At 39.4% G+C, this 14,792-nt stretch overlaps 1 protein-coding gene across 1 annotated transcript; it reads right to left on the bottom strand.

Moving 5' to 3' along the window:
* Positions 1 to 1,274: 1,274 nt before the first annotated feature.
* LOC143531650 (uncharacterized) lies at positions 1,275 to 1,724 on the bottom strand. Its single transcript, XM_077026903.1, has one exon. It carries the CDS (start codon positions 1,722 to 1,724, stop codon positions 1,275 to 1,277), a length of 450 nt encoding a protein of 149 aa, XP_076883018.1.
* Between the last annotated feature and the right edge of the window lie 13,068 nt (positions 1,725 to 14,792).

Raw genomic sequence — 14,792 nt, 5'->3', positions numbered from 1 at the left:
TCCGCACTTTGAGATACAAGTTGTAACATATAGAGATCCTAATTGTTGTATATATCAGCATGGCATCCCCTTTCAATAACATTTGAGGGCAGCTTCCCACCCCAACGCTTCGAATCTGTTAAATACACCAAACGCTTCAAAACCCGGATCAGTCACTTCCTTTTCACACATGAATGCTTCATTTCAGTCTCTCAAAGTGCTCAGTTTATCCGTAAACAGCTCCGGTTGCCATTCCAGAGCATAGCTTGATAATACCCCACCTCTCCAGTCGGGTTTCGGGATTTCCACTCACACCTGTTCTTGCTCATCTCGCAACCGTTGTCTCTTAGCTTGAGCAGCCCTGCCACCAGAAGATGTAGCCTTTCCCTTTCCTTTATCCTAAGTTCGTCCCATCTACATACAAAAATCACCAAAAACAAACCAATTTAATTCAACATGTCCCTCCCTACACTTGCTTGTCACCATGGTTGTGGATAATCAACTCGTTATTCAATTAACAAATATCTCAAGACTCTAAAAAATGCTTAATTTTTCCAATTTCTAATATGAATTCATACTTTTCAAGCATTTACTATTATCCACAACTACAATGTACAACCATTATAACTAAACAAGCAAGTGGGTAAACTCGACTCACTTCTACCTTAACAATTGTTACAATGTATTCAAAGAATGGACAAAGAACATACCTTGGATGATTTTTATGGTGATAAACAAGTTCTTTTACACAAACAAGCAAGAATCCCCAATTTCTTTGAAATTTTTGCCCCCTAACCCTCACAATCGGGTTAAAACTTAGGAATTGAAGAAAATAGGGTTTGAGTTATCAATCCTCACAACAGTTTATTCAAAATAGAGTTAACACTCTTAGATTTTGGTAAGTATTTGAAAGAGGTGTGATGTGAAATTAGGGTTTGAGAAAGTGTTTATGAAGAAGTAGAACATGGTTGGTGAGTTATGTGGCTGATATATGTTGTAAAAAAAATTAAACTTCGTTTCTATACCTAAAGACTGACGAACTGCAGTAGTATGCGCCGCACCGTGGGCCACCGTGTGAACCGTGGTCCACGGTTAACCAAGGTCAACTGAGTAAATGAACCGGACACACTAAAAATTAAAATCACCCTACCCTCCATGAAAATCCCGAGTTGTCCTCAACAGGGTAAAGAATTTCCCACACTTGACTCGAACACACTCGTAACGAGAAAGGTAATTTTTTTTTAAAAACAAATTTGAACAAAAATTATATTACACTATACAACAAACCTGGACTTTTACGCGGTGGAGCCATCCGGTGAGCTTAAGAGGAAACTCACCTTGTAGTTGTCAAGCATGTTCACATCTTTCCCCTCTAAATACGGTTTGAGACGATGTCCATTCACAACTTGTTTAGCTTGACTTTGCATGTCTTCAATCTCCACATCACCAAACCTCCCGACTCTTGTGATCACATACGGGCCCATCCATTTGCTTTTAAGCTTCCCGGGAAACAATTTGAATCTTGCATTATAAAGCCACACTTTTTGCCTAACCTCAAATGTTCCTTTCCGTATCTTAGCATCATGCACCCTCTTTAGTTTCTCTTTGTAATTCGAAGCACATTCATACGCGTCAACCCGGATTTCTTCCAACTCGTTCAATTTCAACTTCCTCAACTCACCAGCTTCCTGGTAATCCAAATTAACATTCTTAATTGCCCATAATGCCCGATGTGCCAACTCCATTGGCAAATGAAAACCCCTCCCATACGCCAACCGATAAGGAGTGTTACCAATCGGTGTCTTGTAGGCCGTGCGATATGCCCACAATGCATCATCCAACTTAATCGACCAATCTTTTCTATCAACCCGAACCGTCTTCATTAAAATTTCTTTGATTTGTTGATTAGAGACTTCAACTTGGCCACTTGTTTGAGGATGATAAGGCATTGCAATACGGTGGTTAACACCATAACGCTTCAACAATTTGCCAAATGCAAAGTTCTTGAAATGTGATCCACCATCACTTATGATAACTCTAGGAATCCCAAATCTTGAGAAGATGTTGGATTGAACAAACTTGCACACCACGGAATGATCCTTAGTTCTTGTTGCGACCGCTTCGACCCACTTTGACACATAATCAACCGCAACAAGAATGTACAATTACCCACATGAATTTGGAAACGTGCCCATGAAATCTATGCCCCACACATCGAAAATGTCAACAACCAAAATGGGTTGTAAAGGCATTTCGTTCCTTTTTGATATACCCCCCATTCTTTCGCAATTCAAACCATGCCGAGCATATTCATTAGTATCCTTAAAAATTGTTAGCCAATAAAACCCACGCATAAGTACCTTATACCCCGTTTTAGAGCCACTAAAATTGCCCCTACATGCTGACGAATGGGTGTGTTTCAAAATCTCTTGTACTTCATTCTCGGGTACACATCTTCTAACAACTTGATCTGCCCCAACCTTGAAAAGATCCGGTTCATCCCAAATGTATTGCTTGACCTGGGCCATGAATTGTTGCCTTCTTTTCTTGGACCAATATTCCAGATCGCACCCATGGCCAAATAATTGACATAATGAGCATACCACGGTGCGGTTGAAACAACAAGCAATTGTTCATCCGGGAATCTCTCGTTTATCTCCTTCGGATCATCAACACCATCAAGGGTAATCCAAGACAAATGGTCCGCCACTACATTCTCACAACCCTTCTTGTCACGGATTTCAAGGTCAAATTCTTGCAACAATAATACCCATCGAATCAAACGCGACTTTGCATCTTTCTTCTCCACCAAATATCGAACTGCACTATGATCCGAGTACACCACAACTTTACTACCCAAAATATACGAACGGAACTTATCTAAGGCATACACCACCGCAAGCAACTCCTTTTCGGTAGTGGTGTTGTTCAATTGTTCCTCAGGTAAAGTCTTGCTCGCATAATAGATCACCATCGGCTTTTTATCCACTCTTTGACCCAAAACCGCTCCGACCGTGTTATAGCTAGCATCACACATGATCTCAAACGGCTTAGACCAATCAGGTGATTGTAGAAGTGTTGCTTGCACTAACTTCTCCTTCAAATTGTCAAACTCTTCAAAAACATTCATTAGTAAACTCAAAAGGGACATCCTTCGATAAAAGATTACATAAAGGTTTTGAAATTGGACTATAACCTTTAATGAATCTCCTATATAACCCGGCATGTCCAAAAACGATCTCACCCCTTTGACATTTTTCGGGGGTGGCAAAGATGAGATCACTCTAATCTTTGCTTGATCAACTTCCATCCCCCTACTTGAAACTATATGACCTAACACAATACCTTCTTGCACCATGAAATGACTTTTCTCCCAACTTAAAACCAAGTTTGTCTCAACACATCGTTTTAAAACTTTTTCTAAATCATTGAGACAAGATTCGAAAGTTGAACTAAAGATGGAAAAGTCATCTACAAAAACATCAAGTGAATCCCCGACCATGTCCGAAGATATGCTCATCATACATCTTTGAAAAGTGGCCGGGGCATTACACAATCCAAATGACATCCGTCTAAACGCAAATGTGCTATATGGGCAAGTGAAAGTGGTTTTGTGTTGGTCATCGGGGTGGATTGCAATTTGATTATACCCCGAATACCCATTCAAAAACAATAATATTTTTTACCCGAAAGTTTTTCAATTATTTGATCAATGAGTGGTAATGGAAAATGGTCTTTTGAGGTGGCGGTATTTAATTTCCTATAATCGATGCACACTCGCCACCGGGTCGGGTGGCGATTTGTTCACCATTCTCATCTTTTATTACCTGGATGCCGGCTTTCTTGGGCACTACCTGTGTCGGGTTCACCCATGCACTATTTGAAATAGGATAAATGATCCCCGCATCCAACCACTTGATTACCTCCTTTTTCACCACTTCCCGCAAGTTCGAGTTCAATCTCCTTTGAGTCTCTCTTGTTGGTTTAGCCTCCTCATCTGTAATTATTTTATGCATAACAATAGAAGGACTAATACCTTTCAAATCTGCTAGCATCCATCCAATGGCCGCCTTATGTGCTCCCAACACCTTCACCAATGCTCGCTCTTGATCTTCCTCCAAATTAGAACCAATGATAACCGGAAGGGTTTCATTCTCCCCTGAGAAAGTGTACTTCAAGTGACTTGGAAGTTCCTTCAATTCCACCTTTGGTGGACACTCCAAAGATGATTTTGTATTCGAGTTGATTTCCTTTTGCAAACTTTCCCATTGATGTGTCCATGGTGGTCTTCTCTCATGCAAAGCTAAAGCATCTTGTTTGTGTTCCTCCATCCGCAAACCACACATGTGTACCTGTTTAGAATCATCAAATACATGCTTCCATACAATCCTCATCATATTCATGAGGATTACAATGATCCACCACATCTGCCAAAAAACATTCTTCACCACTCAAAGAATTAGCAACGTTAGTAAATACATTTAAACTCATTTTTCGATTGCCAAACGCCATGTCAACAGTACCAAATCTGCAATCAATGATTGCATGAGCAGTGTTCAAAAAGGGTCGACCCAAAATAACATTTTGTTGTTGACTTGAGTCACCTGATGAATAATCCAACACCAAAAAATCTACAGGATAATAAAAATCCTCTACCTTCACAATTACATCCCATACGATTCCACGGGGCAGTTTATGAGATAAATCGGCCAATACAACCGTGGTCTCCACACGTTTCAAGGGACCAAAGTCGTATTGGTCATATAAACCCCCGGGAGAATGCTCACTTCGGCCCCAAGATCCAATAACGCCCTAGACATTTGAAAATCACCCACTTTAATGTTAATTAAGGGTGTTTCCGGATCTTGAAGCTTAGGAGGGAGGTCTCCTTTTAAAACCGCACTTACCCGTTCGGTTAAATCCACCCGTTTTGGCACTTTTTGTTGCCTCTTTTGAGTGCATAACTCTTTCAAAAATTTTGCGTAAGCGGGTACTTGTTTTATTGCTTCAAGAAAAGGTAAATTCACTTTAACCTGTTTAAACACTTCCCACATTTCCTCCTTATGAGTACCCTGTTTTAAAATTACATTTTTCTTGCCCGGGTCAAGCAAAGCCGAAGGAAATGGAACTACATTTGATTCCACTTCCTTGTTTTTATCATTAAAATTTTGGGCTTGACCTGAAGCTTGTAATGGTTTCTCAAAAGTGACATGCTTAGTGGGTTTATTGGTTTCAACTTCTTCATCATCACTTTCTTTACCCATGATATCCTCCACTTCACCATCAACCAAATCCGGTGACACGTTAACCTTATACTCTTTACCACTTCTCGACATGCTAACATGATTAATAGGAACATTACGAGACGAGTTATGAGAAGGGTTTACCTTGGTGTCACTTGGCAATTGACCTTTGTTTTTCTTCAATTCTGTTACCTCGGTTGCAAGTTGACCCATTTGTGTGGTCAATGATTGGATGGCCTTGTTATGAACTTCATCCTTTTGCATTCGAGCTTCATCAAATTGATTCCTTTATGCATGTCTTGTTGCATCGACTTTAACATGTCCATCACTTCATTCCCACTTGATGAACCTTGACCCGAAGACCCACTTTGACCGCCACCCATTCCTTTAAATTGACTTTGACTTCCTTGATTGTTCCCACTTTGGGATTTTCCTTGATTAAAATATTGTTGACAAGGAACAAAATGGGTTTGAGAAGTCCCTTGAAAGTTAGGGTTGAGTTGAGTCGATTGGTTGCCATATCGAAAACTTGGATGATTTCTCAACCCGGAGTGGTAAGTGTTTGGATTCACGTTATAGTTTTGACCACTTCTTTGTCCTTGAATTGCATTTACCTCTTCAACTTGCCCTTCCACACCTGGACACATATCACTTGCATGTCCCAACCCATTACAACTCATGCACACATCATACACTTGATTAGAAACTTGAGGTTCTTCACTGTTAACCGCATGCACTTGTGGTCTTGTAATAGTCGGTCTTGCTCTTCTTGCGGTTTGAGCATTTCTCTTTGATGTGACCGACATTTGCTCCAAGAATGCCCAATCTTCGTGTTCATAATTGTTACCAAATGTACCATTCGTGATTGACATTAAATCCCGCTCATCTTCCATACTCAACCCCTCATGAAAGGCATTCAAAAACTCCCAAAGAGCAATCCCATGATGAGGACAATTCTTGATCATCATATTAAATCGCTCGAATGCTTCATGAAACATCTCACCCGATTGTTGTTGGAAGCTTCTCAAACTTCGTCTTAACTCATTAGTCTTTTGGGCCGTGTAAAACTCTTCCAAGAACCTTTGCTGCATCTTGGCCCAAGTGTAAATTGATGCGGAAGGCAATGTGTAGAACCATCTCTTTTCCTTATCTTCTAACGAAAATTGGAATAAAACCAATTTAACCTCATCCGATGAAAAACCTTGACCCCCGATCGTGTTGCAGATTGAATCATATGTCTAAATGGAATAATGTTCTTCGGTTGCTAAACCCTTATACTTCAGTAAACTTTGGAGCGTATTGGTTCTAACCTCTAATGTTCTTCCATTTTGATTTTGAGGGATAACCATTGGAGATGGGTTGTTTGTGATGACTGGTAGAAAGTGAGCTTCAATTCCCTTAGCCATCTCTCTTACATGCCTTCTCGGTACCCCCAATGGTACTCTCGATTGGCTGATTTGTCTATACACGGGCCTTGACGGTTGATATTGTTGAAATTGAGGTTGAGGTATTGGTTGTTGAGGTTGTTGATAATGAAGTTGTGGAGGAACTTGTTGCAATGGTTGTGGTTGTTGCCATGGTGATTGATTGACATGTGGTCCACCCCATTGTTACATTTATTATTGCGGAACATAACCAAATTGACCTTGCACCCTTAATTGATTTCGATCTCCCCCACTCGAATATCCCTCTTCATACTCTTCATATCCTTCGCTGTTATCGCCATAACGTGGCCCACCGAACGAATGCGGGCCCAATTTAAGACCCGGTTAAGTATGGATGATGGGTGGGTCTTGTAGTAATGTGTATGGCTAATTATAAGGTGGGTTCTGTTGAGATTGGAAAGGTGATTGTTGTGAGTTTGATGATTTTACTTGAATAGGCATGAAGTTGTTTAGAGGTGGAAGGTTAGATGGTGGTTGAAAGCTGAACACGGTTGAGGTGGGCTCACTCGTAAGACTTGTAGTGGTAATGGTTTCATTGGGAGGAGGATTTTCCGGGTTGATGGGTGGTGGCATAGGTGGTACAGATTAACCCGAAGCCATGTTTGTGGTGTCAGTTGTTCGACTGTGTGTGCTTGGTGACCTGACAATCTTATTCTCCCTTTGAAGAATCCGATTCTGACAAGCAGTTCTTTCAATTTCCATATCAAAAACTAACGGTGATGAAGACCGAGAGTTTCGCGTACACATATACCAGTAGATACCTGCACACTAACACAACCCGTGTAAAACTGACAATAACAATTAAACAAAAACTAAAAAAGTTACACACGTTGCACACTACTCCCCGGCAACGGCGCCAAAATTTGACGTGAGGTCGAAGACTCACTCAAAAATAAACCAAATACTACTAAATAGATAGCGGCAAGTGGGTATCGAACACGAGGAGTTTGTGGAAAATGTGTTAATAAGTAGCTTAACGATTAAACTAATATAAATGTGCATGACACAAAGTAATTTCCAAGTTGGTTTTGATTTGATTTTGTGAACTAAAATAAATTAAACAAAAGTTGTAAACGATTGATTAAACAAGCATTCCTCTCGGGGTTTAGGTTATTACTCAACATTCTTGTTAACGTTCAATAGATAAACCATAATATCTCGGTTTGGTGCACATGCAATTGTTTGTGATTAATCAAGAACTAAGTACTCGGATTCCTAGAATGCGAGGTTGTTACTCAACAATCAATCAATACTATTATCCCTAATTCCTTCCACTAAATCTCGATTGTCAACGACACCAAGAACGCATGGCTCAAAACTAGGTATAAACAATATGGACAACCTACAAACAATCACACAAACATCATGATTATACTAACATAAACATTTAGATAATCAATCCAAGTTCAAGAACAACTAACATAAGTGTTTTGTAAATAACCTTACATCCGAGAGGAATACCATAGAACTAGCCACTCATGGCTCGAGAGGTCATCCTTGCATCAAGTATCTTGTTTATAACAATCCAAAACATAAACAAACGAATACAAACACCCAAAATATTGTTTTTCTCCTCCAAAATCGCCCTTGGTTGTCTCTAAGTGAAAGGTAGGTGAAAAGGCCACCAAAAAGACTAATAAAAAGACATGCAGCTGGTCCTACGCCTCGGACCATGGGCCACGGTCCACTCCACGGTGCCCATAATCAGCCACGGTACGGTGGACTCTAGAGTTTTTGTTCTAGTTGGACCGTGGTCTATGGTCTGGACCGTGGGCCACGGTGGAGCTCACTTCCATTTCTTGTTTTCTTTTTACTTTCTCGTTTAAACTCCTATTTCTTTACCGTTTTCACCTGTGTTCTCGTAACATCGATCTTTAACTCCTCAAACCTGCAAACACACGAATAACCATAGTCAACTAATTCTACGAAATTAACTTAATCCCGCCAGGTATTTTTATATTTTTTTAATTCACTTAGTTGCTTCCCTATGGTTCACTCGTCACTCGTACGACCTCATTTTTACCATTCATCCATCTAAATTCCACCTAAGTGTATTTTCCTCTAACCATTAAAGGGTTTTTTAGATTACGGTGATAGGTTGGACCAGTCTGTTTCAACCCGGTTTTAATTGTCTTGATTATGCTTGAGATGGGGGTAAGAAGATCTGTAACTCTTTAACTGTGAGACCCATAGGTTTATTGATATCACTTGAAATTAATCGTTAAATATGATGGGGGGGGGGGCTTGATAGGTTGGTGGTTGGGTTTAAGTGGACAACAATATTGGCAATCGTGTTTTTTGCGTTTATCTATTATTAATTAAATTAACCTAAATGTTTTGAAAATCAGTTTTCTGATTCTGATTCCATTGCAAATAGCTTTTTAGGAAGGAAAAATATTTAATTGTGGGGATATTTGATATGGTCTAAATTATACATATTATTATATAAGTATTTCCTATACTTTTAGATACTTTTGAGCCAAGTTTTTATTGAATATTATTAATATTTGGTTCGTATGTGAGTTTAATGGTTTCTAGAGACAACGAGCTAAAATGGTTAATTATATTGAGACCAATGAATGAATAAGCATGTATAATTTTTCTATTTAGCTCTTTTAGTTTACTAGTAAGAAAGTGGATACTTTAAGCATGCTTTTGAATCTCAGGTTATGGTGCATTATAGATACATAATGGAAGCTTTATGTTGTAACGCCCCACATTATCGTAAACGTCGTTGTTCGGTGCGCGTATTAAAGTGTTCATACGAAACTATTAATATAAATTACCTTGAGAACCAAATAAATATGAAAGGAAACATGAGGGGGCTATTATGAACATATGAAATTAATTCACTTTTTGAGAGATGAAAGAAAAAAATGAGTGTGTGTTCATTTAAAGGCACGTGAATTGTCTGTCCCATATTTACATTCCTTAACCGATATACGTTATAAATTTATTATTATTCAGAAAAACCCTACGAGGGGGGTATTATAGCGCTATGGCCGAGCCGGGCCTAAGAAGAAAAGAAGAAAAGAGACAGTCATGAGCAACAAGAGAGACGAACAGAAGAAGAGCCAGCCACAAGAAGATTATTCATCATTCGAGTTGAGGCACTTGGGTTCATACCTATTCATCCAAACATCATAATCTTTGATTTTAATTTATTATTTTTATTATGAACTTGTTTGAACTTAAATATTTTATGTGTTTGAGCATGGTAATTTGCTAAACTCTTTTAGTTACCTAGGCTTTGAATGAATATTTGTTGAGTTTGGATTGCTTGTCAGTTTTTTGGTTATTGGTGTTGGACTAATATTATTGTAACCAACTTTTTGATGTTTGATAAGATGAACATGCATACTTATTTTGTATTTACTTTTATTCAATAGCTCCATATGTGTCTTTGTGAAAGTCTTTCATGTGTAGATGCATATTAGGTTACTTACTTGTGTGTTCGTAACAATTTTATTGTAAGACCCCGAATCCTGGGAATCCTTCAGTTGGTAATCACATCTATAATTTCACAAAAATTTAAAACCAGACGATTCTTTGTATTTAAAACCAGTTCAGAGTAAATAACAGCGGAAAAAGTTTAAGTATTTAAAAATCCCAAAACACGGGTACAGGTGTCCAAAATCAATTGTAAATAAAATATCCGTTTTATTTGAAATCCTTGACCAGAAATGCCTTCAACCTCCCGAGTAGCATCCAGCACGTCCAAGCGGTAGCATCCACTTCTTAACCTGCAAGTCAATCTAACATACACACAAAGTCAGCTTGAGCTGAGTGAGTTCAAGTTTTCATAAACGACATTTATTACAAATTTAAATTCCATGAGTATGGAATGTAGGGGAAAATCATGAGTCCATAAAATCATAAATAGCTTTTCTTAACCAAATCATAAGTAAATAAAACATTAAACATCTTTTTCATGCAGCACGGGCCTCCTCACCCTGGGTCTTCCCCGAGTAATATATTTTACCCATCCGCGGTTTAGCAAAACCGTTAAAATCACGCAACACGAGCCTCCTCACCCCGGGTCATCCCCGAGTAATATATTTGACTCGGTCACAGTTTAATAAAACAAAATCACGCAACACGAGCCTCCTCGCCCCGGGTCATCCCCAAGTAATATATTTGACTCGGTCGCGGTTTAACATTCCAAACACGTGATACATGCCTCCTCACCCCGGGTCTTCCCCAAGTAATATATTTGACCCGACCACAGTTTATAGAACGGCGGGCCTCCTCACCCCGGGTCTTCCCCAAGTAATATATTTGACCCAGCCGCGTCATAAACATGCAACACGGGCCTCCTCACCCCGGGTCCTCCCCAAGTTATATATTTGACCCAGTCACAGTTTACCATCACATTCACATTCACATACACATTCACTTACACACATACAAACATCAAATTAAAACATTCAACCAAACCATATCATCACATTCAATCCATAAATAATGGATAATCTAGAAATTAATACTAGGCTTAATAGTATCCTCGAGCCTAGACCATAAATAATATATGTAACCTTAAAGGATACAAGACCATAAACGAGTCTAAAATATCCTAAAGCCTATAAAATAATTCAAATATAACTTTCAAAATGCACAATCACGAGTGAGACCATGTAGTACCATTCAAATAGTTGTAACGGGTAAAATCGTATAAAATTGGATTTCGGTGTGTACGCTAGCCCAAAACGTAAAAAGAGTAAAAAGGGCATCATGAACTCACCTGGAATCAATCCAACACCTGCAACGGGCTAGGAAATCCCTAAGTGCACAATCACAGGCAAGGGCCTGTAAATTATACACAACACGTTACTAAAATAGACCGTAAGAACACTCTTGCCTAATGGGTCGTTCAAGCCCAACACTTTGGCCCAAGGCCCAACAACTTGGCCCAAGGCCCAACCACTTGGCCCAAGGCCCAATAACTTGGCCCAAGGCCCAACCACTTGGCCCAAGGCCCAACACTTGGTCCAAGGCCCATCAACTTGGCCCAAGGGCCAACCACTTGGCCCAAGGCCCAACACTTGGCCCAAGGCTCATCAACTTGGCCCAAGGCCCAACCACTTGGCCCAAGGCCCAACAACTTGGGCCGAGGCCCAACCCAACCCAATTACATTACCTCGGCCCCTAAAACCTTTCAACTAACCAAATCCCTACGATTATGGCCGAGGCTAACCATGATGCACAACTCACCCGCCGGTAATCAAATCGAGTCGAATACGCGCGTAATAAATCTTAAAACCAATTGTCAAACGAATCAGCCCCAAATTGACCAAATTCCCATCTTAACCTTTTCTTACATCGTAATTATGTCATCCGAGTTGATAGGGTTGACGGTTCCTTTTACAACTCTCAATTTAACACTTAAACGAAAATTCGCGCACCGCCGACTCGATTGATCAAGCACCAACCAAAACAGCCCCGAGCCTAAAAAAAATAATTTTCTCACAGCCCTTAACCCCCCCCCCCGGGCTGTACAAACTGATTCGGCCGGTCATCCGATCGTTTAACGCATCAAACTCAACAATTTGCAATTCTACACCCGATAAACCCTAGTTTTCGAACTAAAATCGATTGACCGACCTAAACATCTCCATTGGCCATGAAATTTTAGTATTTTGTAAGTGGCATACCTAGGAAGTTTGTGGTGCAAAAACCTTGGCCGAAACAGCCCCGAAACTGCCCACTTGGACAGCCACCCGACAACCTAAAAACAACCGAATTTCGACGAATAAACGCTCCATAAGGATGAATTAAGGTGAAAAAGAGTTGTATACATATGATACCAACCTGGAATTGAAGTTTGGACGGCCGGACGGTGGCTGATTGCACGCAAAACGAGGAGGAAAGGGGGTGGGGGTGGGCGCCGATCGGACCTAGGGTTTGATTTAGGTTTTATTTTTTTTATATAAAATATAATAACAATAAAACATTTTGGCCCCTCCACTTTATTAAGAGTTGAACTTGCATGAAAAGTTAAGCAAGATACGTTTACGGGGTGGAAAAGAGCTCTCGGAAGAATGCCGGGTCAAGCCCGAAAGGTGAACACAACACTACAAGGTTAAACCTTTTTATCGGAAAACTACGGACGTTACATTTATGGTTTATAGTCAACATAATCCATAGGAACAATTGTTTGAGGGTTTAGAGATTTTAAGTGTTGTACCTATCTTGAGATCGAGAGGTAATAGATAGTTGGGGTTGTCTTATTCATTAGGCGGTTTGGGTATAGATTACACGAGAGTGGATTCCCCCCTTATTGTCTTTTGAATTTTGCTATCCTAAGTCTTTTTTAGCATCTTTAGGTTACTCCTTACGTCCCTTACACAAAGTGTGACTTAGAGGTGATCTTGTCATTAGAGTACTTTAATATTGTTGGAGAGACTGAGAGGTAATCCAACCAACTGGTTTGCTTCATACGTTCCTTAGGTAATCCTTTTAGGCGACATCCAGAGAATGATCAGGGATCCACTAGGATGTCTAGGGTGTCGTATCTTTAGGTCTCGGTTCCATCACAGTTTCCATAGCCGATAAGCACCCATGATTCACAAATAGGATTTCAAGCCTAGGTAATGCCTTTCTCGTTATTGTTTTCGTCTAAGTACTAGAGTTTTAAGTTTAATTTATTAATTTAATTAATTAGTCTAAATAAGAATTAGTTATAAAATAAAATAAATAAAAATAAAAAAATAAATTAGTATCAGCGTCAGTTTTTAGTTTAATTAGTTAATTGTCAAATAAGTAAAATCATTAAGTTTTAAGTCAGAGTTTAGTTTTAGGTGTTGCTAGTGTCCTGTGGGTTCGATATCCGGACTTCATTAGGCTTTACTACATTCGATAGGTACACTTGCCTGTCTAGTGGTCTAGCATTAGGAAAGTCTAGGTTTATAAATTTAAAACTAGAGTGTCTAGGTTAGGTTAAGTTTTTATAGACCGCTTTCAGCACATCAGAAGGGGGGGCACAGTGGTTGGTTTTACGTGAAAAATGAAGGCATGTAGTACGAACGAACAATCATGATTTTATAGTAATTCCATACTTTTATCATAAATTTATGCACATGCATATGTACATACAAAGACACAGATGCACATATACAAACGTAAATAAATTTTCTTACATACGCGCGTCCATACAAACTATGAATATGTGGTACGCAGAACTAATTTTGTTAAAATTTATGAAGCTCACCAACTATTCATAGTTGACCCGTTTTTAACATGCTTTTAGGTATTCAGAAACATGGAGTAAAGTGCTTATGTGCTATATGTTTGGATTGTGATCGATGCTATGTAATCTGGTACAAGCATTCGAGTTATAAGTGAGGTAGTTGAAGAACTAGTTTTGATTGTATCACCTAGTTTGTAAAAGATGTTAGATTAATGTAAAATACTGTAAATTAGTTTATAATGTTTCTTTATGAACAATGTATTTGATACCAGTTGTGTCTGTTACCGCTTTACGCTTCTGCAAATCGCCTAACGGGTTGACACCTCAGGTTATTACTTATCAAAGAGAGGGTTCTGACGAAGTGGAGATGAAGCCAATTGAGTTGTATTTGGATGAAGATTTTGATAAGGTTGAGCAGGATGAGAAGGCTCAAGCTACATTGACCATGGCACTTTTGCCTGAAATTTCCTTGGGGTTTAGGGAGTTACATTCTGCAAAACCACTTTGGGAGGCCCTCATTGAAGTGTTTGAAGGAAATCAAGACATGAAGAGAAGCATGCAGGACCTTCTAAGACAACAGTTTAACATGTTCAATTATGTCTTGGGAGAGTCTCTAGAGAAACAACTACACATGTTTATCTCATTAGCCACAGAGATGAGATCAGCCAACATAACCCTAACGTCTGCTGAGATTAACAACAAGCTGGTCAACTCACTACCACAAAACTGGGATCTGAATGTGGTTGTTAATTAAAAAGACTAAGGATCTGGCCAGACTGACACTTTCTGAAGTAATGGCGATTATCAATGCTTGTGATATGGACGACAAGCAGCGTGCAATCAATCATGCAAACACTTATAATGCTGCTGGTTATAGCATTGCTTCCAACAATGCTCTTGTTTCACAAGACAGTTTTTCATTGTTTAAGTCTTCTCAAG

The sequence above is a fragment of the Bidens hawaiensis genome, unplaced genomic scaffold (genome assembly GCF_021521415.1).
Source record: "Bidens hawaiensis isolate Kalapana, Puna unplaced genomic scaffold, B.hawaiensis_p1.1 tig00000697_1, whole genome shotgun sequence".
In the NCBI taxonomy this organism is placed as follows: Eukaryota; Viridiplantae; Streptophyta; class Magnoliopsida; order Asterales; family Asteraceae; genus Bidens; species Bidens hawaiensis.
This window is presented reverse-complemented; position numbering and strand designations above follow the sequence as displayed.